The 26165-nt window shown below is 37.1% G+C and overlaps 1 protein-coding gene across 1 annotated transcript in view; it reads left to right on the top strand.

Annotated features, from left to right (window-relative positions):
- The window catches only part of RIC1 (RIC1 homolog, RAB6A GEF complex partner 1), a 110659-nt gene extending 87352 nt beyond the window's left edge, over window positions 1-23307 (top strand). Inside the window, 15 exon segments of the mRNA XM_047767674.1 lie at window positions 43-246; window positions 4945-4983; window positions 5286-5396; window positions 6227-6316; window positions 6959-7119; window positions 8069-8204; window positions 12183-12299; window positions 12790-13518; window positions 15349-15507; window positions 15593-15729; window positions 17609-17895; window positions 18771-18905; window positions 20225-20402; window positions 20817-21005; window positions 21991-23307. Of these exon segments, the coding sequence (XP_047623630.1) occupies window positions 43-246; window positions 4945-4983; window positions 5286-5396; window positions 6227-6316; window positions 6959-7119; window positions 8069-8204; window positions 12183-12299; window positions 12790-13518; window positions 15349-15507; window positions 15593-15729; window positions 17609-17895; window positions 18771-18905; window positions 20225-20402; window positions 20817-21005; window positions 21991-22279 (2961 nt within the window). The 3' untranslated portion in view covers window positions 22280-23307.
- The last annotated feature ends 2858 nt before the right edge of the window (window positions 23308-26165 follow it).

Below are 26165 nucleotides of genomic sequence, written 5' to 3'. Positions count from 1 at the left end.
TTGCTTTCTTCCTCCCCTCTGCTTCCTTTTTCCCTCATGTAGAGTAACCAAGAGCAAGTGCTGCTTCAGGGGGAAGATCGATTATACTTGAACTGTGGAGAGGCCTCACAAACCCAGAATCCCAGAAGTTCTTCGGTACACTCTGAGCATAAGCCCAGTCGGGAAAAGAGCCCATTTGCAGATGGCAATTTAGATTCTCAGGGTTTAAGCACTTTACTTGGTCATCGGCATTGGCATGTTGTACAGGTAAGCCTTCAGATGCTCTTGACTCTTGACTTAATCCCTAGTAAGATAGCAACCTGAAGCTTATTTTCAAGTATTTCATCTCTTGCTTTAGAAAACCAAGAAACTTTTAAACTTTTTGATTGTCACGTCTCTCTTCTGCTTTTCTGTGCTCTTGTCCTCCCGTCTCCTCCTTTCTTTCTTTCCACTTGATGTAGATTGTATTACCACCTGCTTTAAGTCCATTAGTAGTGAATAGTTTAAAAAACTGGAAGTTAATGCTTTGCCCTTTTATTGTGCAAAACTTTATTTTACTTCCAGCCTTTTTTGGTATAAATTTAGCTCTGTGGATTCGAATAGGCAAAAGTGTAGTAAGTTCATGGAAGGTGACGATATCAATTAGTACCTTGTCCAGCTGACCTTGTAGTCCTGATGGGGACACATTGAGGTTAATTGCCTGACTTTGGACCCAAATTACAGACTTGTTATTAACCTAAAACCTTATTGCTAATAATTTATTCAGTCTTGTTCCAGATTATTTACTCATTCTGATACTTTTAAATTACTAGTTTCTTTTAGTAATTCTGATAAATTGCCATTTAACATGGAAATTAATTCTGTTTTGATACCAAATAAAATTAATTTGGGTTAATCAGTAAATGGAACGCAGTTTCAAAGTCCTAAGAGTTTCCTTTCCCCTTTTGATGCCATAGTGCCTTAGGTAATCCAGGGGCTACTCCTGGGTTAGTTTCCTTTTAGTCAGTTTCTGTTTCCACAATTCTTGGTCTATCTTCTACATTCTGTATACTTTTACCTTGCTAGCTTACTTCAGCTCCCATGTTATTTTCAGTTGACTTTGAGTGGACATAATGAGAGACAGAAGAATGGTCGTTATGCAAAAAATTAAAGGAGGAATATCTCCTCCATTGAATGTGGTATACACTAAAAGAAAATGTATTTAATTTACATTAATAAATTCATAAAATCAAACATTGTGCATACCATTTATAATTAGTAACAGTTATTAAATAAAACTGCGTCAGCTACTTCCTTGACTAAAATTTTCCACTGCTCCCTTCTCTCCTATAGCCATTTCTCTGCTATTTTCATTTCCCCATACTTTGAACTATTCATTCTACACTGACCTAGCATCAATGCCAGTTCTGCCTAGCCAGGTCTGTGTTGCCAGAGAGCCAAGTAGAGCAGAGGATCAAAGAAGGTAGGTCTGGAACTCAAAAATCCATCAGGCAATAACAAAAGTTGAATTTCCTTCCAGCTCAAAAATTCAGTGATTCTGTGATTCATAGCCATCTATGAAGTATCCCAAATTAGAAGCATGTAAGATTGAGTTTATGACTTCAGATATAGTAGGTACTAGCAAGATTGATCTGTCATTCTGTTCTTTAGATATCTAAATATTCAGAAAGATAAACTTGTTTAACTCTAGCCTTAACCTAATTTTTTCAGTTTCCTTAAAGCTAATAAAAATAATGCTGGAGTTGTATTTCCCCAAAATTAAGTTACAATAGACTCATAGAATTTTTAGAGCTGGAAGGACCTTAGCAATCATATAGTCCAACTAAATTTTATACATGAGGAAATTGAGGCTCAGGGAAATTAGGTAACTTGCCCAGGGTCACACAGCAGAATAAAGGCAGACTATCCTTAACATGATATAAACTAAAGTAACAGCTGAACCTATTTTAAAACTTAGGTACTAAATGTTGAATCATAAAATATATTGCTGACTGTGAACTAAAACCTAGAATGTGCCTATTTGGCACTGTTGTTATTTGAAGTTGCCCCATGCTTTGCGGTGGAGTTCCATAGTGTGGTTTATAGTGTCCATGTAATGCTGATGCTTTATTTTCTGGACTTTTTAGCCATCAGTAAGTATTCCCTGAAGAAACATGGGTGCCTGTTTAATTCCCCCTTCAACACATGCTCTTGTCTAGGATAAGTGCTTGCATCCTCCATTGAATTGGCTTTGTTTGTGTGATTTATACTTTGTATGCTTCTTCTACAGCTTAGAGTACATCAGATGAGCTTTAAGTAGCTGTTCTGTCTGTCTTTTCTGTTCCTCATCTAGACTGCTAGATTTTTTGTTTGTTTAATAAGCCTTCTATCTTAAGGCTTATTAACTTCCTGATCAGAAGATACTGTGTTAATTATGTTTTCTCTTTTAACTAAAATAACACTAATTGATATTTTCAGAAGCAGGGTAATGTATCAGGCACTGTGTTAGGTCAACAAAGAGGACTGTAAAGGTTATTTCATTTATAAATGGTTTGCTCTCATTTTTACAATGTGTATCAAATGTTCTAGGCATGGTATTTGGCACGGATCTGATTACCTAGAATGATGGCTCTCATAGTCTCACCAGTTACAGACAAAAGTAGTCTAAGGCAGGATTGATGTGGGTTCTGACAGAGACTGAAAAATCCTGTGTAAAGAGTAGAGATTCTGTACTTAAGCACTCAGTTACCCAGTGGTGTGGCACAATTTCTGTGCCCTAGGTATGCATTCCTGACCTGAGTTTCTTCATTATTCATTAACCACCTCTTTTCCCAGTTCTGCCATTTCCTATTCTCAGTATTAGGGGCAGCACTCAAACTTAATGTGACATAAAGATCAGTAAAGATGACCTCCTGGGGAAAATAAAACGTTTTGTTCTCATTTCATAGCAACTTAGAGACACAAAACTGCATGAGAAATAAAGCTTCATTTTAAACTTACATTTTGAGTTTTGAAAGTAAACCATTTGTGGTACCACATACATTTTTGGAAGTTAAAAGAATAATTAGAGATAAACCTTGGCTCCCATGATTAGAAACTCTTCATGTTGGAATCTGCGTTGGCAAGTAAGATCTCACTTCCCATTTTACCCACCGCATTTCATAAATACCTAGCAAACATCAAAGTTTGAGAAAGTGCGTGGAAGGGATTTAGTGTCATGAATGGCTTGCTCAGTTGAACTCCAAGTACATGCTTATTCAAGTGAGTAGTTTTATATTCTTTATCCAGAAAAAGAATTTCACTTATAGACTCCTATAAAACTACATTCAAGTTTTATTTTGCCACCTGATCATTACCTCAGATTATCATTATTCTGAACTAATTTCACGCATCATAGTGAATTTTACTAGTTGGCCTGACTGGTACAGCATATCTTTTACGGTAACAAGCTAAGCATTCTTCAAGGATATATGTCATGACACTATTATTTTTAATTCTGTAAGGCAGGCTTCCACAACCAGCACTGGGGTTAACTTCCTAAGGTACTTAAAGCTATTAATTTACTTAGATTTTAGGTTGTTTTTTTAATGTATAAATTTTATCAAGATTAATACAGATGCTTTAGCATATTTTTTACTTTGTTTTTTTTTGGGGGGGGTTTATTTGTTTTTTTGTTGTTTGTTTTTTAGGGCTGTGCCTTCGACATATGGAGGTTGCCAGGCTAGGGGTTGAATGGGAGCTGTATCTGCTGGCCTACAGCACAGCCGCAGTAACACCAGATCTGAGCCACATCTGCTACACCTACACCACAGCTCACAGCAATGCCGGATCCTTAACCCACTGAGCGAGACCAGGGATTGAACCTGCATCCTCCTGGATGCTAGTCAGATTCCTTTCCTCTGAGCTATGACAGGGAATCCCTTGATTTTTGTTTTGTCTTCACATTAAACAAAGAATCTTGTGGGATTTGATTGCATTTACTTGACTTTTTGACTTTCTCTTTTAAATATGTAATAATTTTTCTTTGAGTCAAATGAAAATAAATTTGAATAATTGAAGGTTCTCTTATTTTAGGAACAGAAGACACTTCCTTTGTTCTGTTCTATTAATTTTCAGCCTGCATTCACCATGTCTTCATGAAAACTAGTTAATCAGCAGGCTCTTAGAGAGATCACAATTTCAATAAACTTTACTTAATTTACATTGATATCTCACAAAGGGTTTTCTAAGTTGAAATTCTTATTAGAGTGATACAAAGACACTGTGTACAGAGATGTAAGACAGACAACATGGGGAGATATATTTACTACTTATATTTCAGATAAAGAGTTAATATCTACAGTATATTAAAAAGTACTTGTAGGTGAATAAGTTGAACACCCCAATAAGAAGTAGCTTTTACGTACTCTTAGATGTATATGGCTGTTTGTTTAGCAGTAGACTAAAAATAAACGTGATTATCCACGAGCAATGATAAAATAGAGGGATTTCACTTAGTATACTTTTATATTGTTTAAATTTTATAATAAGCATGTGTTACTTCTTAGAAAGATATAAAAATAATAAAGATCTTTCCATTAAAAAAATAAAAAGCTCATGCTGAGGGCTCTGATTTATTAGAGAGGCTCGTTTTGGTATGATTCATATTAGCAAAGCCAAACTGTGTTCATCTACACAGTTCTTGGCTGTCCTTGTGGGTGTTCCTCTAAATATCTTTTGTCATTCTGTATTATTGAGTGTTCAATTTTTAAAACAAACAAATAGAAACAGTGTAGAGAAAAAAAGAGGAAACCCTGATGTCTAGAAACATATAGTGAATAGTTAAGACAGAAGATGTGACATATTGGCAGCGAGTAGTACCTGTTATTTGGAAGTGTTTAAACATTACAGGAAAATTAATCTCACATTATGATGTTAATGCTTTATGTGCTTTACATTTAAATATATTTCAGAAATCTTACCAAACTGATGTGTTATTTTCTGTAGATTTCCAGCACCTATCTAGAGAGCAATTGGCCTATACGGGTGAGTTATTGTTACTTTGTTGGTATTAACTTACATTGGATAGCATTTGCTGTAAGAGGTATTCTGGGAACTGAGCCTTTCAGTGGGTACACTGATAAAAGTAAAATTTCAGTATTCGATCCCTTGTGCCTTACTAGTGTGAACCTATAATTTGGTCAGATGTAACTTGAACATAAATATTTGAATTTAGCATTTTATATTTAATTACTTAGAAAACATTTATTAATAGTCTTTTACATAATCCTCAGCTCTTTATGCATAATAAACTCAAGGAAGAGGTCTTAATTTTGTTTTTTAATCAGTTTTCAGCTATTGATAAGCTTGGACAGAATATTGCTGTGGTTGGCAAGTTCGGTTTTGCACATTACTCTTTACTCACCAAAAAATGGAAGCTTTTTGGAAACATTACCCAGGTTAGTCTTTTTGAAATTAAAAACCTGATTCTCAAAGTATGAGAGCACTACAATATGATATAAATATAAAATAAATGTTTACTTGTTAAAAAGTAAAATCAAATATTAAAAAATGACACTGGATTATGTATAAGGGTCATTTCTGATAAAGTACTGGTATCCGATAAAGGAAATGGCATTGAGATAGTTTGTCCGTTTTTAATTTTTGTTAAGATCAGGCACTATAAGTCTATAACTTGAGGATTTACTCTTACATTCCAGGTAGAGTTCATCAGATATGATCGGAATAAATCTCCACAAAATTTGAGATCATTCCCTGCTTGTCTGTATATGACATAAATATCTGGGTAGCATACAAAACATATGCAGTTGGGTTTTGCAAGAATCCAATAGGAAAAGAGAAAGAAGTTTACATTTAATAGGTGCCTTCTGTGCACCAGGCGTTTAAGGTGCTTTCACATATGTTATCTCATTGATCTTCATAACAACCCATTTTGTAAAACAGAAACTAGGATTCAGAATCAAGTGACAAATGATAAAGCTAGAATTTAAAACAGGGTCTGTCGAATGTGGCATAATGATGCTATATGGTAGCCCGTTATTTTGAATGATGTATTTTCTGTTTTGCAGAAATACATATTTTTTTCAAAATAGGATATGAATCATTATTAATAAAAGCCCTAGAGTAATACATAATGGGAAGGTGGGGGATAGAGGGTAGAGCATAAATAATTAGAAATAGTTAGCTTTCATTGTCTGATTAGGACTATTTTACAAGTGTGTTATTGGTGGGAATACATTTAAGTATGTTTTTTAAATTTTCTTTCAAGGAGCAAAATATGATTGTGACAGGCGGCTTAGCCTGGTGGAATGATTTTATTGTCCTTGCGTGTTATAACATAAGTGATCGTCAAGAAGAGGTACGTTTTTGATCTCTCAGAAGTAACAGAGTTTTAGATTTTAAAGATATTAAGCTCTATTTGGTTTTATATAAAAATAATCTATTGAAAATGAACAAAATATTTTACTTTTTAATTGAGGATTTGGCGCTTTTAGCTAATGGGATTTTCATTTCAGGTTACTGCTTTTTAAAAAATTTAATGGGATAATCAGGATTTCTGCGATCATTATTTTAAGGATTTTAACTGTTAGAGATTCTCTATAAAGTTTGTATATAACAAATAGTTAAAAGTGGAAAAATTTATAAGGATGGCTGTCCTTAGAGATTTATTGATTTATTTATATATATACACATATATATGTGTATGTTTTGAAAAACTACTGATCTCCTTGTATCAGGTCTAAATAGGCGGGTCTAAAAGGAGTATCTCATAAAATTACATTCACAGTTTTGATCATTTCATCTTTGAGTTATTTATAGATTGAACCTGCTTTGTCAAAATATAAACATCGATTTATTATTGATGCTCAGATTAGTCTTTTAACTCTTCCTATTTGGGAAAAAAAAAAAAACAGGTAAAAAACAGCATGTCCGAAGTATTTAGTCATCCATGGTAGGTATTTTGTTTTTACAGTTTTTCTTTATTTTTTTTTCCTTAAAGCTCAGAGTTTACTTGCGAACATCAAATCTGGACAATGCCTTTGCTCACGTCACCAAAGCACAAGCAGAAACATTACTGCTTAGTGTCTTCAGGGACATGGTAATAGTATTTAGAGCAGACTGTTCAATATGCCTTTACAGTATTGAAAGAAAATCTGATGGGTAAGTATATAATACGTAACAAATCACTTTTTGCTCCAATTTTGTTTCCTCAAAACAGTTATTCTGATTTTATATTTAGTTTCCTTTGTTTTAGGAGTAAAAAAGGAAGAAATTTTAATTAGTGATATTCATGTAGTAGTTATTTTTTTAGCTACCAAAATAAAGAGCCTGCACTAACTTCTTCAGTTAATCTTAATTGGATTCATTTGAAAAAAATCCAGTTTGGGATGGGGGTAAACCTTTAAATACTAATTTTTTCCACAATCTTGAAAATAAATGGTTACTAACTATCCTTGTGTTCTAGAAACTTGGGGAAATTTGTAGGAGTTCTGCAGCTTTAAGGCCTTAGGAAGCATGACCTTAGCAGTCTCATTTACATTTTTCATTGAGCCTGAAGGCTATAGTGTGGGACAGTAAAAACTTGCAGTCCTGTTGTTGCTGTATTTGTTTGTTGCCTATATTCTTGGCATCTGACTGGCTTGTAGCATTTAGACCATATCTCATGAGTTTTATTTTGTTCTCAGATGGTGTTTGTTTCTTTCTTAAAACAGCCATGAAGTACATATTTGCTGAATAGCTTAATAACTGAGAAGTGATACAAAGAAAAAAAATTAGCAAATATTACTCACCTCAGATAGAATCCATATCCTTTCTCAACCATTTTCTCAAACAACTAAGCTATTCCTATAGATTCTTCCCAGTTTGTTTCTTCCTTTGTTCATCTTAGTCCCTTTCCTTCTCTCTTGTCTCCATATGTGTTCTCTGATGCTTCAACTTTGACAATTTACTGCTTAAAGAGGTACTTGAGAAGGAAAAAAGGACAGGTAGAAGGCATTTGGGGTCCCCATAGGCATAAAATCTCCACTCCATTAGTAGTGGAAAAGGAAAAAAAAAACCTCCTTGTTAGCATTGTGTTTGAAGTGTATGGGTTTATTTCTCTTTTTTGCAGTCCAAATACTGCTGGTATTCAAGTGCTTCAGGAAGTCTCCATGTCACGCTACATTCCTCACCCTTTCCTGGTAGTATCTGTCACTCTGACATCAGTGAGTACAGAGAATGGAATCACCTTGAAAATGCCCCAGCAGGTACCATTCTATTATCAGAGTGCTTCAGAGTTTTTGGTTTGTTTTTCTGTATTTTAACTTGATCTCAGGAACTGTTTCTTTGTTCAGCAAATAACTACTAATTGTCAGGAATTTGCCTTGTATGAAGATGCTGGGTCACAGTGGCAAACTAAACAAACTTGGTTTACGCTCATAACTATAAAGAAATAATTACATGCATAATTAATTACAATCGTGATATCTGTACCAAAAAGTCACATATAGGTTACTGTCTTTAACAGAAACCTGGGGTAGTCTAAGCAGTCACAGATTTTGGTACCATTTGATTGAAACCTGAAGAATAAGTGGCAGTTATTTCGGTAAAGACGGGGAATCGCAGGCCAGGGAAACAGTAGTACAGAGGACCATAGATAAGACAAATTTAGGGAATTGGAGAATTTCAGAGTGACTGGAACATACAGTGTGAGAAATAAGAGTCTTAGTGATAATATGGACTTTAGACTTTGGCTTAAAGTCCAAAGTGTTTTAAGCTGGCTATTATATTGAGGCTTTGTAGCATTAGAGGAAACATTACAAAGGAGGAGAAATGAAACCAGAGTGGGACAGAACGGGAGGTAGGGAGAGCAGTGGAGAGGCCATTGTAATGTTCTAGGTGGATGGTGTCTATGGCCTGAACTTGGGCAGTGGAAAGAAGAGGGATGAATGGGACATGTAGAGGATTCCATGCTTAGTTAACTATGAGCAGACAGAAAGGATAATTCCATAGCTTCTGGTTAAGGTAACTGTGTAGGGAACAGTGCCATCAGGACCCAGGTTGCGTAACTTCCTGTTCCAAGCCTCCTTCCATTATACCAGTGGTTTCCCAACTTCATATCATGTGTAACCCTTTTTCAAAGGAAAGTTTTATATAGATTTGTCATCCCTTTCTGCTCAGTCTGTCTCTCATTTCCTAATAAGGCACTTCCACTGATTGCCTTTGAAATATAGGTCCCATCTTCTCTGCAAACTATATTTCATGGTAACCAGATAGTCCTAGTTGATAAGGGGAAGTTATATTTTACAGAAGAATTCTAGCTAAAAGATGTGGAAGGAGTGTAAGAACTGAAGACTCAGCATTTTGCAGCCCTTGAAGAAATAGCTAATTCAGGCAATGAAAGGTTGATGGGAAACTTGACAATAAAGGTATCCAGTTGTCATGCCCAGGCCTTATTAATCAATCTTAGCATCACAAAAAGTGGGAGAACCAGATGTGGCATGCTTCATGGAATGATGCAGAATGAAGTTCATGTGAAGAATTACTAGCCAAAACATTCAGTCTGAATTGAGTCAAGCTTCTAGAGTCATCTTCTATTCTCCAGAAATACAGGGATAGAGGTTTATTAATAACATTCTGTAGGAAAGCTACAAGTTCAGTCAGTAATGTGGGAGGAAAAAAAAGAAAAGATTCTTCTAATTAAGATTTAAGAGCCATAACAACCACAGTGCATGAGTTTATTTGTATCCTTATTCAAACAGGGTATAAAAAGACACTGTTAAAACAGTTAGTGATCTTTGAATATAGACTAAGAGATGACATTAAGGGTTACATTTATATTTGTAAATTTTATTAGATTTAGATGTGGTAGTGACATTGTGATTATTTAAGCAAATATCCGTATTAAGCGTATAGGGGTAAAATGGCATGATATATTCCTTTAAAATACTTTAGCAAAGGAGTTCCCGTCATGGCGTGGTGGTTAATGAATCCGACTAGGAACCATGAGGTTGCGGGTTCGGTCCCTGCCCTTGCTCAGTGGGTTAACGATCCGGCGTTGCCGTGAGCTGTGGTGTAGGTTGCAGACACGGCTCGGATCCTGCGTTGCTGTGGCTCTGGCGTAGGCCAGCAGCTACAGCTCCAATTAGACCCCTAGCCTGGGAACCTCCATATGCCGCGGAAGCGGCCCAAAGAAATAGCAAAAAGACCAAAAATAAATAAATAAATATATAAAATACTTTAGCAAAAAGAGAAGTTCCCACTGTGGCTCAGTGCCTGACTATTGTCTATGAGGATGCAGGTTTGATCCCTGGCCTTGCTTAGTGGGCTGGGGATCTGGGCATTGCCATGAGCTGTGGTGTAGGTTGCAGATGTGGCTTGGATCAGGCATTGCTATAGCTGTGGCCTAGACTGGCAGGTGTAGCGCTGATTTCGACCCCTAGCCAGGGAACTTGCATATGCCACAAGTGCAGCCTTAAAAAGCAAAAAAAAAAAAAAAATTGGCAAAATAATTTAAAAGGGGGGATATAAATCAAGCAAATCTTGGTAATTGTGAATCTGGATAATGAATGGGAATATAAGGGAGGGGGTAAGTAAATTAAAGCAGTAGTATATTTTCCATATTGTTGATCATTTGAAGTTTTCACATTGGGGGAAAAGGGGGGCAGATTCCTTGTGTATCCTAGATATAGTAGGCAATCAGTGGAATTTACAGTACTGGGTGTCCCATTTTATTTTATTTTTTTTGTCTTTTTAGGGCCACACCTGCCGCATACGGAAGTTCCCAGGCTAGGCATTGAATCGGAGCTGTAGCCACTGGCCTACACCACAGCCACAGTAACACAGGATCTGAGCTGTGTCTGCATTCTACACCACAGCAACGCCAGATCCTTAACCCATTGAGCAAGGCCAGGGATCGAACCCGCGTCCTCAGGGATACCACTGAGCCACGACGGGTATACACATTTCTCTATATAAAATCCCTTGTGTCTGAAAACAGTGCAAAAGAGCATTTCTTTTGTTTGAGTGTTTTTTGCGTAGAATGCATAGGGTGGTGGTTGTTTTCCTGACTGAATCCTGTATATTGGCAGCTTAAATTCATCCAGCCAGCAAGAGTTTAAGCTGGAACACAATCCCACGCTTTCTGAATAATTATCCTTTCCTTCCTAAAATGCTTTCCTTCTTTGCTTTATGTGATATCTTGTGACACACATGTTTCTCTTCTTGCCTTCAAAAGCTTAGACAATGGACCTTTGATCTTTCTTTCACCTTTATGATTATGATTCTGGTATTCATCTCTAGTTTAATTATCTTGCACAACATTTTTACTTGAACATCTTGGTTCTTTCAAACTTAATGGGCAATAAAATGAAACTTCTCAGTTTCCCTTCCCTAAACTGATTTCTCCTCCTGACTTCCATCAGTGATAATCTCAACTTCTCTAGCACCTCACCTACATTCAGTACCCGAAATCATCTTTGATTCAGCTTTCTTTTTCTACCCTTCATGTCTAGAATATAAGTATGCTTTTGTGTTTTTTTTAAATCAAAATACTCTTCCTTTTCACAAATGAAAATTACTTGATATCTGAGATTCACTTTAAAACAGTGCTTCTTAAATTTTAAGCTGAGTGATAGGATTCAATGGGAATCATTACACTAGATTCTCTACTTGATGTTTGCTTGAAATTTTCCTTACTGAACAGGCAGACTATTTCCATCATTCCCGAAGTCGCCACCCATGTTATCTTCCTTTCCTTAGTAATCCCTCCTGAATACAGAATTTTTAATAACTCCTTTATTAAAGGACCGTAAGTAATGGCTTTATGTCATTTATGTTGCATTCTTCAACTAAAGTACCAACAGTTTTCCTCCTACCCATGTACATCTTCCTCACCCTTCAAGTCCCACCACTTCCTCTAGGCCTTTTCTAGCTATGCCAGCCAGGTCACTGAAATGGTCTCTCATTTTTATGAACTTGTGAATTTCTCTTAGTTTGTCCAGAATAATTCAGTTCTGCCTTCAATTTCATGTTTACTTGTATTGGTCGTTAATTGCACTGTGGTAATTTAAGCTTGTTCTACCTTAGCCAGAAAGGTCCTTAAACTCCAACAGAGCCTAACAGAATAACTGTACATAGTACACACTCAGTAGTATTGTTTAAGCTGTAAAGCTTATGCACGGGTTGGGGGAATTGCTGAAAATATGCCTGTTAATTACTGTGAATCCAATTTATTTTTCTTTCAGGCTCGTGATGCAGAGAGCATTATGCTGAATCTCGCAGGACAACTCATCATGATGCAGAGGGACAGATCAGGCCCTCAGATCCGGGAGAAGGACAGTAACCCTAACCAAAGGAAACTTGTGAGTAAAGTGCAAGTCATTTAGAACGTCAAGATTGTATGGGAGGAGGCTGAAGGAATAAAAAAATTCTTAAGAGGAGACTATTGTCTTGTGATTTGGAAACTGAGGGAGTATGTAAAATTAGTCTTTAGGCCTCTGGGTATAAGACTCTTTGAAGCATAAATGATAAGGTCCTAAAATAAAAATAAAATGTTCTGTATGCCAGTTATTACTTTGATATTTGCGAATTCTAATGAAAAATAGGATAAATAGGATAAATTGGTGAAATTCATGGTGTGGGTGGGGGGTGTTCTGTTTTGCTCTTAGACTTAAATATATATACCTTGAAAGGCAGGGTACTGTTACTAGCTGTAATTCTAAATAGATTCTACTAATTTTCCCTAAAATTTATACTATCACTTTGAAAGACTTAGGAAATTAATACCTAGGAAAACTTACGAATCTACAAACTTTATAGGAAAAAACTTGATTTTTGTCTCTCCTTCTCCAGCTGCCATTCTGTCCTCCTGTTGTACTAGCCCAGTCTGTTGAAAACGTCTGGACCACGTGTCGAGCAAATAAACAAAAGCGTCACCTTCTGGAGGCCCTCTGGCTGAGCTGTGGAGGTGCAGGGATGAAAGTTTGGCTCCCCCTCTTCCCTAGGGATCACCGCAAACCCCATTCTTTCTTGTCCCAGCGGATCATGCTGCCTTTCCACATAAACATTTACCCTCTGGCTGTTCTGTTTGAAGATGCATTAGTCCTTGGTGCTGTCAATGACACTTTACTCTATGATTCTTTGTACACTCGGAACAGTGCTAGGGAACAGCTGGAAGTGCTCTTCCCTTTCTGTGTTGTGGAGAGAACCTCTCAGATCTACCTCCACCACATTCTACGTCAGCTGCTGGTGAGGAACCTTGGGGAGCAAGCTTTGCTCTTAGCCCAGTCCTGTGCTGCGTTACCTTACTTTCCTCATGTGCTGGAGCTCATGCTCCATGAAGTGCTGGAAGAAGAAGCTACCTCACGGGAGCCCATTCCCGACCCTCTGCTTCCCACCGTGGCAAAATTCATTACCGAGTTCCCCCTCTTCCTGCAGACAGTTGTTCACTGTGCCAGGAAGACCGAATATGCCCTGTGGAATTACCTTTTTGCAGCCGTTGGAAATCCCAAGGACTTGTTTGAGGAATGTTTGATGGCTCAGGATTTGGACACTGCTGCCTCTTACCTTATTATCTTACAGGTAACAGTTCTCTTTTACAAAGGTATCAGAATTAGTGAGCATAAACCTAGAGGGGAAAAAAAAGAAATGTCCTGTGTTGGTACTGTGATTGTGTAGTCGAGTTTTCTGTTCAGTTTTTGTCTTTTTGAAGAACTCAGTTTTAGCAAATGTTGGCAGAAAACTTCTTTACTAGCAAAAACATGGGAATTTTTTTTTTTTATCCTGTTTGTCCATAAGGCCCAAAACAAATTAATGAAATTATAATATTATCTTGAGTAATAGTGAAGAAATATCTTATATGTGTACATATATGTATATACATGTTATAATACATATAATAACATGCATGTATTACATAAGATTATTGAAATGTTACATAAGAAACATAATAAAGAATTACTTTGGATATTAATGGGTTTGTCTGAGCCCTCCTCAATAATCTCTTTCCTTATAGTGTAGAATGACTGAGGGAACTCTGCTTAGAATGTCAATCATGACAGCACCCTATGTTAGACTCCCCATAGCAAGCTGAGAAGACCAAAGCCTGCCACAGTAAATACCCTCGTAACACACAGTTTTTCTCAAAACAAAGGGTTCTTTGAGACTCCTGAAAATTTGTTCCATTGAAATATTTGACAAGGGGCTTGATAGTTTGTTCCTATCAGTCTGATATGAATTTGATAGGTTTTCACTTAAAAGTTCTTTTAGATTACCACAAGGTTGTTTTCATTAGTAAAAGAAGCTAACCATAAACCTGGTTTGAAACTCTACCTGAAGCAGTTTTCCTGTCAGCTTATTTGTTTCATGGCAACTGATTGAAACCAGAGGAGATATTATTCAGGCAAAAGCTGGATGACCCTGAGATTCTTTGATTCTTTGGCTGTTCTTAAAAGGCCACAGAATAATAAAAACAGAAATTAAATACAGCTGTTTTCTGTTTTAGGTCACGCCTTAGACTTTCAGTGATCTCCCCAAGCAATGAAATTAAAAAATTTCTCTTTCAGAGTTCCTAAGTCGTTATGGATTTTCAGATAAAAAGTAACAGTTAAACTTGTCTGGTAGGCACCTTTCCATGAAAGACAAGGCAAGCAGCAAGCTTAAATTTGTGGCGGGGGGGGGGGGGGGGGAAGGGGGGAGGAGCTTCTGCTGTATGCAGTGGGATTTGGGCATCTTGGGATTGCTGGGACACGGGTTTGATGCCCAGCCCAGCACAGCGGGTTAAGGACTTTCATTGCCACAGCTGCAGCTTAGGTCACCACTACTGCTCACATCTGATCCCTGGCCTGGGAGCTCCTTATACCACAGGGCAGCCAAAAAGGGGGAAAAAAAAAATGTGGAAGAATTACTAAGGATGTTTATAGTACAGCAGTACTACATACTATTGCCCAAAGGTTATTTTTTAGTTACATCCTCAGAAAACTCTCTGTCACAGGAGATAAGACCTTAGTTTTTTTGGAGTCAGGGAGGAAGATTTACACTCTTGCTTTTTTGCTGATCTTCAACAAGTTTCCTAACTCAGTTTCCTCATCTATAAAATGGGAATGATACACCTATTTTACAGAGTCACTAGGAGAAATGAAAGCAAGAATGTATGTTAAGGTTTATGTAAGATACCTAGCAATAGTAGAAGTTGAAAAAATCATAAATTATACTAGCAGAGTACTTGCCTCACTTTTCCTTATATAGTACTTTTTAATATTTTTTAAGTCTTATAATAAATGATCCCCTACAGTGTTGTAGCTACATTATTTTCTTGGTTTAGGGAACTACAGAGATAAAGAATTGCTCATTATTTTCCCAGATCATTTGCAGTATAAAAGGAATTCTTGTCTTTCTTGGTTGTTTTTATAGAACATGGAAGTCCCAGCAGTAAGTAGGCAACATGCCACCCTTCTGTTCAACACAGCCCTGGAACAAGGCAAGTGGGACCTGTGTCGACACATGATTCGATTTCTTAAAGCCATTGGCTCTGGAGAATCTGAGACACCTCCATCCACACCTACAGCTCAGGTTAGTTGGAGAATTGCATGGCTTCTGTTCACTGTACACCCACATAACATCTTCCTCTAATACTGCACCGTGTGTGTAATCATAGGAACCCAGTTCAAGTGGTGGATTTGAGTTCTTCAGGAATCGAAGCATCAGTTTATCCCAGTCAGCTGAAAGTGTTCCTGCTAGTAAATTCAGCTTACAGAAAACACTCAGTATGCCATCTGGTCCTTCTGGAAAAAGGTAAAAGAATGAAGCGCTGTTACTGCTTTTAGAGCATTCTGTGACACATTGCGTTTCAGGGTATTTGTAAAATCGGGGTCTTAGGAAAGCAGCTGTTTGATCCAGTTGCAGGTCCTTTTTACATTTCCAAAAGGCTTCCTTATTTTCTTCCTCCACAGTTCACTTCTTTACTCTTTGTACAGCTTCTGCCTTTTGTACTAGATAAAGTAAGTCTTGATGTGCCTGTTTTGAGTGCAGCTAACTTTAAATTATCTCTGATAAAAGAGGACTAGAATAAAAGAAAGATAAATCTGCACATAATCTAAACCCCTTCTTAAGGTCAGTAGTTTTATCCTTCTTTCCAACTATACCTCCTGACCAAAAATAAAATTTAGTCTTCATATACTTGACTCTCCTTCAACTCTTGAGTGGAAAAGTTATTAAACAGTGGGAGCTAAAAGGAAGCATATCCTGAAGGCTGAAACCTACATGGTTCGTAGATGGGTTATTGCCTCCTGAAAGGTAACTATGAACTTAACACTAAACATAATAAAATAGAATTTTCTCTGTTTTGTGAGGTCCTTGTATTCCTTCCTGTGTTGTTATGTGGCCTTAGCTCTTGTTTTTTTTTCCTCTCCCCTAATCCTTTCTTTTATATTCTGTATGTTTTTTTTGTTTGTTTGTTTTGTTTTGTCTTTTGATTTTTAGGGCCGCACTTGTGGCATATGGAAGTTCCCAGGGTAGGGGTCCAGTCAGAGGAACAGCTGCCAGCCGCAGCCAAAGCAACGCGGGATCTGAGCCGTGTCTCTGACCTACATACCTCATGGCAACACCAGATCTTGAACCCACTGAGCGAGGCCAGGGATTGAACCCACAACCTCATGGGTTCCTAGTCGGATTCGTTTCCATTGCACCACAATGGGAAGTCCTCTGTGTGTATTCTTACTACAGTGCCTGACACATAGAGTTTATTGAACATTTTTTATTGTGAAAAAGCAGTAAAGCTTTTTCTTATCTTAGCCATTAATACCACTTTTCCCAACACACACACACACACACACACACACACACACACAATATGTAAGTAAAATGCAACCATGGAGGACTATATGCCATTGCTAGGCAAATAGTAGCTTCTCAGCCATGCTGGCTAATACATACTAAGCGCTCGCTATATGCCAGGCACAGTTTTAAGCATTTCCATGTATAGGTCTTTTAATCCTTAAAACAGCTCTATATGGGTAGATATGTTTGTAATCCACATTGTACAGGTGAAAAACAGGCCCAGAAAAATAAACTTGCTTTATGTTCACACAGCTAATATGTGGCAGAGCCAAGCTGTGAATCCAGGCAGTCTTGCACTGCCTCTCCCTGAAAGCACCCCCTTAGCCAGTTGCCAAACCAGTTATACCACATCAGTTTATGTGAGTAAAGGATGACAGACTATATTTAGTCAAGTCATTAATTTCTAAAAAAATCAGCTTTGTTTTTATGTGTCTGCATAACTCTTATAAGAGACTTCATTTCACTTTGCTTTTCCGTAGTTTCTTTGATCGTCTCTCTCTCATTGGTCTTTTCAAATATAGCCTTTATTTACTCCCTTTCTTTCCTTTAGCTAGCCACCACCCCCTTCCTGATTTGGCTGTCAGTCTTTTATTTTTTCCTGTTTTCTGCATTCATCCTATAAATATGTTTTAAGAACCTTCTGTGTTCTAGGCATTGTTCAACAGGTTGTGGTATCACATGGAGAAGGCTGATACTTTATCTTCCTCTTCAATCAGAATTAGATCTTAGATCTCTTACCTCCTTGTCAGCATTTTCAGTGCCACTTCATAAAAGTATGTAAAGTCTTCCAGTGAATATTTCATGTTCTGTAGCTTTCTTGTGTTCCTGCTTACAGATGGAGCAAAGACAGTGACTGTGCTGAGAACATGTATATTGATATGATGCTCTGGAGACATGCTCGGCGTCTCTTAGAAGAAGTTCGGCTAAAGGACCTTGGCTGCTTTGCAGCCCAGCTGGGCTTTGAACTAATTAGTTGGCTGTGCAAGGAACGTACCCGAGCTGCCCGAGTAGACAACTTTGTGTTAGCCCTGAAGAGACTCCACAAAGACTTCCTTTGGCCACTTCCCATCATCCCAGCTTCTTCCATCAGTTCTCCTTTCAAGAATGGAAAATACCGAACAGGTAATGTAGGCTTTATGCCACTTATACAGGAAGAATTTTTATTTTGCTCCAAGTATTTAGACATTATGCTGCTAGTTGCTATTCAAGGAAGTCTTTTCTTTTCAAGCTTAAAACAAGTAGGAGCCAATTTTTATACATTTGTTGGAACAGTCACCATTTCACTAGAGATGTAAATAATGTGGACTATGTCTCTTAAGTTTTATGCCCTTGAAGTCTGATTTATAAATTCAACCAGTTGTTATCTTAGATTATCAGCAAGTTGAGCAGTGTAGGAAGGACTTTTGAATTGCTAGTCTGGACCTCAATATAGGCTAAATTTTGACTTACCTGACAGGACTTACTCCATAGAAATTGTAAAAATGCATCTTTGAGACTGTGGGCCAGCTTCTAAATTAGGAGAGGACAAAGTGAAACTGTTTTGATGAAGATAAAATCAAAAGATAAAGTTTTTTAGACTGTGGTAATTATGATTACTTAGGAAAATTCAAACAAAAATCTTTTTGTGGCATTTGGAAATTTCATGTCACCTTAAAACCAGGGAAATCACTTAGAAGATGAACAGAATAAAGTTTTGCCTAGTTCTAATAAGATATATGATGATATAAGATGACTGCTGGGCGGAGTTATATAGTCAGTCCATTCTGTTACAGTCACTGGCTCATGGGTGGATGATGCAGTGTAGGGACTGTAGTTGGCCTTGAACTTTTAGTATTTGGGATTAGTTGGGGAAGAGAAGCTGAAAGAACTGAATTGGAAATAGCGTTGTGTGCATCTTGAGTTCCCATTTTTTTTTCTTTGTTTTTGGATTTACCTTGCAGTGGGAGAACAGTTGTTAAAGTCTCAATCAGCTGACCCTTTTTTAAACCTTGAGATAGATGCCGGCATCTCTAATGTCCAGCGAAGTCGGAGCTGGCTTGGCAGCATTGGCCCCACTCATCACGAAATAGACACAGCCTCATCCCATGGACCACAAATGCAAGATGCCTTCTTGTCACCTTTATCTAATAAAGGTAGATGTCATTTTAAATCCTAGTTCTTCCTCAGTTCCTTTGGAAGAAAGTTTATATGCTGTACCAGTTCAGGGAGAGCTTCTTCACTCTTTCTTTTAAGATGTGTCCTTGAAGACTAGCCATTAGTATCTGCTGGAAAGGTGCCACAGCTACAGCAACACCTGATCTGAGCTGTGTCTGCGACCTATAACACAGCTCACGGCAATGCCAGATCCTTTTTAACCCGCTGAGTGAGGCCAGGGATTGAACCCACATCCTCATGGATACTAATAAGGTTCGTTACTGCTGAGCCACAATAGGAATTCCCTATTTTCACTTTTTTGAGGAACCATCATACTGTTTTCCCATAGGAGCTGCACTATTTTATATTTCTACCAACATTGGCAAGGGTTCCATTTTGCCACATCCTTGCCAATATTTATTTGTGGTTTTGTTGGTAGTACCATCCTAATGGACATGAGGTGGTATCATTGCTTTTCTTAGAAAATTTTTTAGAGATCACTTTAAACATATTTAAAAAGGAGAAATAATAGTATAATGGACCCTTCCCCCTACACTCCCTTCAATTATTACCATCTCATGAACAAGTTGGTTTCATCCACTCCCATCCCATGTTCTTGAACTAAATCAAAGACATGATATGTTTTATCTGTCAACATTTCAGTGTATCTTTCTAAAAGGACTTTTTTTGAAAAAACAAACATAGTCCATTAACATTTCTTTAAAAATCTAACGGTAGTTCCTTAATACCATCAAATATCCAGTAAGTATTTAAATTCCAATTTCATGTCATAATTTTCTATGGTTTAAATCAAAATACACATAAGATTCACACAGTGTGTGATTATTATATTTTTAATTTTCTTTTTAGTGATTGTTCCCTTCCCCATCTGTTTTTTTTTTTTTCCTTTTTCCTCATAATTTATTCATTGAAGAAACTTGCTTCTGTAGAGTTTGTCATGATGTAGATTTTAGGTGGTTTAGTTTTACTAGTTTCCTCTGTATTTCTTGTAAATTCTAATTGAATCTAAAGACTTGATCAAATTATAGCTAGGTTTTTTTGTTTTTTTTTTTTGAGGCAGACAATACTACTTCGTAGATAGTAGCGTACTTTTCCATTTGAAGACACATAATAACTGGTTACCTCTCTAAATGATTTTTTTTAAAAAATTCTATTGTTAATGTACCATGGGAGTTTTAGTAGTGGATTTAATGTTTTGGTTTCAAAATCCTAAAGAGAAATCAACATCTGAGACACAGCTAATATAATATATTTTCTACATGAAGCTAGTTTATAACTTTTGGCAATTCCTCATCAGGTGATGAATGCAGTATTGGTTCAGCCACAGACTTGACTGAAAGTAGCTCCATGGTGGATGGGGACTGGACAATGGTGGATGAAAATTTCTCCACACTCAGTTTAACTCAGTCAGAGCTAGAGCACATCTCCATGGAGTTGGCAAGTAAAGGGCCTCACAAATCCCAGGTCCAGCTTCGGTGAGTTTCTCAGTATTTTGTTTGTTTGCTTTTAGGGCCACACTTGTGGCATATGAAAGTTCCCAGGCTAGGGGTCGAATCAGAGCTGCAGCTGCTGGCCTACACCACAGTCAAAGCAACATTGGATCCAAACCGCATCTATGACCTATGCCGCAACCTGCAGCAACGGTGGATTCTTAAACCACTGAGCAAGGCCAGGGGTCAACCCTGCATCCTCATGGATACTAGGTCAGGTCCTTCACCTGCTGAGCCACAACGGGAACTCTCAAGTTTCTCAACATTTTGAAAGCATAGAATGCCTACTCAGAATATTTGGGCAGATAGGGCATAGAGACTGTTCTCTTGATAATGACGGCCCTTCTGTACATCTGTAGATCGTTCTTAACATCGATCATTTTTTTCTCATGTATATAGGTATTTGCTACACATCTTCATGGAGGCAGGATGTCTGGACTGGTGCATTGTTATAGGCCTGATTCTTAGAGAATCCTCAGTAATCAACCAGATTTTGGTTATTGCACAGTCTCCAGAGGTAGATGGAGAGATGTTACAGAACATAAAGGCAGGGCTACATGCCGTGGACCGATGGGCTGCTACAGACTGGTAAGTGCTAGTTTTGTTAGGTTTGTTATCTTGACTGCCCTTTGGTGAATCCTGTCCTTTCATGTTAAGGCTTAGTTCTGGTTCATTTATTTGGTACTTTGGGGAGTGCTCAAAATAAAATATGCTTTCATATATTCATTTTTAAGGCTATTTTTTATTTATTTTTGTTTGTTTTGTCTGTGCCTGCAGCATGTGGAAGCTCCTGGGCCAGGGATTGAACCCCTGCTATAGCTTCAACCTGAGCCACAGCAGTGATGATGCCAGATCCTTAATGTGCTGAGCCACCAGGGAACTCCACTTAAGGCTGATTTCTTTAGTTACCATTCTATACCAAATTATTTTTATAAGTAATGTCCATTGGGGTAGTATTGGTCAGTGAACGCATGTCACTGATGCAAGATTGATGTAGGACAAATTACTTGAAAATTGAGATTTTTAGGTCTGTGGAGTTGAAGGTAATAACCTAAAAACATATGCCTGAGAGGGTAACAATTTAAGGTCTATGTGAATTTAACATTCCATGGAAATTACTAGCAAGCCTAAATTAAGATAGAGAATGAAGTTAAAAAATTCTGGGATTCCAACCCTTTGTCATTAGTTATGTATGGATTTGGGGCTTCCCTTATTTGGGTCTTACTTTCCTTAATTGGCAAATTCATTCAGGTTATATATTCTCTAAAGAGTCCTCTTTTGAGTCTAAAATGCTATTGGTCCTTACTGTAGAATATGATTTTTAATTGTAATACTGGATAAAGAATGTCAGTCTTTGCTCCTTGTGCTCACACTTAAGCTGTGTGCAGCTCCCTCTGTGCTGCCCCAGCACCTAAAAAGCCTTTCCTCCTTAGCCCCACTGTGCCTCCTTATCTCCCCCATAATGTGTCACTGACCCAGCTGTATCAGTGCTTAGTAGGAATTTATCCATAACATGCTTCAGAGCCTTTTGAGTGTGGCAGATGAGAGCTAATTTCCTTTTTGTTCTTCATAGTCCTGGATATAAGCCATTTTTAAACATCATTAAGCCACAACTGCAGAAGCTCAGTGAGATAGCAGAAGAGCAAGTCCAGCCTGAAGCCTTCCAGCCAGTTATTGCGGGTAAGACTCCTGAACAGACCAGCCCTCGGGCGGAGGACAGCAGGGGCTCCTTGGGTCATGGAAGCGTCCCCCAGGGCGAGGTTGGAGGTGGCAGTTTGGTCAGCCGGAAAGAGGAAGACTCAACCCGATCAGAGGAGGAGGAACCTTTCCAGGATGGGACTTACGACTGTTCTGTGTCCTAACAGCAGTGGGTACCGTCACCACGGCAGTATTAATTGGCAGCAGCATGCAACTGAGGACACTGTGACCTAGTTGAATAATTTAACCAGGGAGAGAACTTAGCTCAGAGACTCTGGTAAGGTATTATTAAATTTTAACTAACTCTTTGTCCTCTAAGAAATCTGAGTCCATAAAAATGTGATATCAAAAAATTCATCTTTCATAAAAAAATTTTTTAAGCTGCAGTGGAAAGTAATAAAGAACACTGTACAGATGTACATGAGAATATTTTGGTTTTATTCTTAAAGGATGGTAGCTTTTAAACCGCAGGGATTGTTTTGTCCCAGATGAGCTTATTTTCACTACTTTATAGCTTCCTATGTTTTCTGGTTCAGTATGTGTTCAGACTGCTTTTTAAAAATAAATGCGAAGGTGCTTGTGTAGCTCATCAAATACTTGAGCTACGTGTATGCTCCCTTGGATCGGGAACACTGGCCTCCCTAATTGGGCCTCCTGATTAGATGCCACCCTGGCCTAACAGCTGCCAGTGTGATGAAGACATGCTCTTTTTCTATAATTGCTAAATCCTGGTCCTGAATTGGTGGAAGCTATTTACCTGTGAGTCAGTGTGCCTGCTTTAGCAAGCTTGATTCCTGCCAGATCAGTGTGGGCAGAGGTCTGAGGAGTTTAAATCAATTATGCTATTAGATACCACTAAGCTATTTTGTATCAAAGAATTGTATCTTTTTGTGAATACTCTTGTAAATATACTCAAAGGCACTGTTCATATTTTTAGGGCTTGTATTATAATTTGTAAGGTTTTATGCTGGATTCTGCATGACTATAGATACTCACTCTTGGAGCAAAGACAGGGCTTGCTCTTCTTTCCAAATAATAACAGAATTCATGGAGGAGGACAGGTTTATTGGCTTGGTCATAAGGTAACAGAAATGGTCACAATGATCATGAAACGAAGTAGGTTTTGTGCAAATTAATGTAGTTTCTTATTTATTGCTTTTGTAAATTGAATAAAAATGGACTTTTATGTAAATAGACTGCTGAATCCTGTATTATCACGGCTACTAAAAATTAGTGTGTAAAGAATGCATTCTTCATTGTAACTTTTAAAATATTTTATGTATTTCTAGATATGACTTAAATTTTAGTTTTCATACATTATGAAAACATAACTGCATACTCCTTAATTGCTTCAGAATAACACATATCCACTGTATGTACATCAATTACCTTATAACAGTATTAATTTAGATAGCTTGTTTGTACTGTGCAATTTGAACAAAGGAATGCAATGTTATTTTTTACAAAAACAAACTTATTTTTATAATAACAATGTATTTGATGTGGACCAAATTCGTACCACTGTGTAAAACAGCCTCTCTTCCCATAGTGCAGTTAATAGTTTAGAAATAAAACTTGGTCCTCTATCTTTGCTTTTTTAAAAAAAGTAAATGGCTGGATTTCATTGTCCTAGCCAGGTTTCCTTTGAAGGGAAACTCAAAACCATTTTGAAAATACTAAGTTCATAACACATCAAACTGTTTTAAATTACTGAGTTTGGTAATGTACCATATCATTTACTTTTCACATTGTAAGTGCAATAATTTCACATACTAAAACTCCTGAATGGGTGGAATATGTGATTACTGGTACCTGATCCTTCTGGTGCTACTTTTATTTAAGCCTTTGTTTTAAACCACCTTTCCCTGAATCTTAAGATAGAAAATAATGTTTCCCATGTGAGTATAATGCAGCCCAGCAAGAAACTAAACTGAAATTTCTTCTCCTGTCCTAGTCCATTAGGAGAAGAACTAGCATTACTTTTGTGTTTGGTATGAATATTTAGTCAATAAAAATGATTTACCAATGTAAACAGCTGTGATCTTTTCAAATATCCTGATGTGCTGCTGGGTTCATCTTGAACTCCTGAAAGCAGAGCACCAGTCAGTTAACTGTATTCCTGTGGTTAACGCCAGGAATGAAACTTTTCTTCTATAAAATACTTGTTTTTCAACCAACAGATATGGGTGGCCCCAAGGCAAAAAGATTGGCAAGTTTACAGAAAATTTCTTCGGTAATTTGTTACATACTTTAATTTTAAAAAGTCGTATCTTATTTTGCCTTGTTTGGATCACATATCCGACCGACTGTTTAAGCCATAATTTTAACCAATGAATTTAAATATTCAATATAACTATTTGAAGTTTAAATTATTTGCTGATACCAAAACAAGAAGTCATTCGGGGTAGTCAACCTTTGCTTGTATTAAAGTTGCTGCTACTTCTGTAATGTGTGTTTTTTTACTTGGTAAGGGCAATAAAACCATTATGTGAATTTTTATTTATCATCTCCAGTTAATAGTAAAAAGTGTATGTATTAAAAGCCACAAAAATACTCATTGTATAATTCTACCTCTTAGAATTTTCCTTATGAAATAACTAGAAATTTAGACAAATTTAAAATGTAAATGCAGATTTATTTAGAATAGGAGCATCAAGAGCTGGCAGCATCCTGGGTGCCAGACAATAGAACAGACAATCCATGCTGATGACATGGAAAATACTCAAAATACAATGAAAAATGATATAAAATAATACATACCAGAGGAAACTTGGCATTTTCTCTAACAGGTGGGATTAAAATAATAGGTGGAATTTTGACATTTTTCTGTGTTCCTTAATCTGCTTTTCTCTGAATTTGCTTACTCTGGACATTTCATATAAAATAGACTCATATATGGTATTTTCTGTCTGGCTTCTTTCACTTACCTTGATGTTTTCAAGGTTCATCTTTGTATATCATATTTCATTCCTTTCTAAAGCTGAGTGATACTCCATTTTATGTATATCTATATCTATAATATATTTACCCTTCATCAGTGAGGGACATTTAGGTGGTCTCCACCTTTTTTGACTATCATTAATGAACATTAATGTACAAGTTTCTGTGTGGATATATTTATAGTTCTCTCTAGAAGTAGGAATGCTAGTTCATATGAGAACTGGTTAATGTTTTGAGGAAATGCCTAACCATCTAACCAAGTGCCTATGCCTTTTTTTTTTTTTTTTTTTAACATTTCCACTAGCAGTGTACAAGGGATCAAGTTTCTTTTATCAACACTTGTTATTTCTGGCCACAGGCATCTGAGTTATGTACGAAGCGGTACCTTATGGTACAGATTTACATTTCCCTGATGGCTGATGTCTTTTCGTATGATGATTAGCCATTCATCTCTCTTCGGAGAAAAATAAGTATTCACATTCTTTGCTAGTTTTCACAAATGTGTCATTTGCCTTATTTCTGTTGATCAGCAAGAGTTCTTTATATATTCCAGTACTAGATCCTTCAGATACATGATTTCCAAATATTTTCTCATTCACTTTCATGGTACTGTCTTTTGAGGCATAAAAACTTTCCATTTTGGTGAAGCCCAACATTTTCTTTGGTTACTTGCGCTTTTGGGTGTCATATCTAAGAAATCACTGCCTAATCCTAGGTTGTGAAGATTTATAACTGTGTTTTCTTCTGAGAATTTCATAGTTTTAGCACCTGCATTTAGGTCTTCGATCCATTTTGAGGTAATGTTTGTAATATGGTATGAAGTAGGAGGTCTAACTTTTTCTTTTGTATATGACTATTCAGTTGTCCCAGCTCCATTTACTAGAAATTTTGCTTTCCCCAATGAACTGTCAGAAATCAATTGACCATAAATGTGTGGGTTTGTTTCTAGACTGTCAAGTGTATCACATTGATCTCCCTATCTTTCTTTAATGCTAGTACCACGTTGTCTTGATTACTATTGCTACTTAAGTAGGAAGTTTTGAAAGTACGAGTCTTAAGTTTGTTTTTTCAGGACCATTTTGGGTCTTCCTAGTCTCTTGCATTTCTATA

The sequence above is a fragment of the Phacochoerus africanus genome, chromosome 2, assembly GCF_016906955.1.
Source record: "Phacochoerus africanus isolate WHEZ1 chromosome 2, ROS_Pafr_v1, whole genome shotgun sequence".
NCBI classification, from domain to species: Eukaryota; Metazoa; Chordata; class Mammalia; order Artiodactyla; family Suidae; genus Phacochoerus; species Phacochoerus africanus.
Note: the sequence above shows the minus strand (reverse complement) of the source record. Positions and strands in the feature narration are given on the sequence as shown.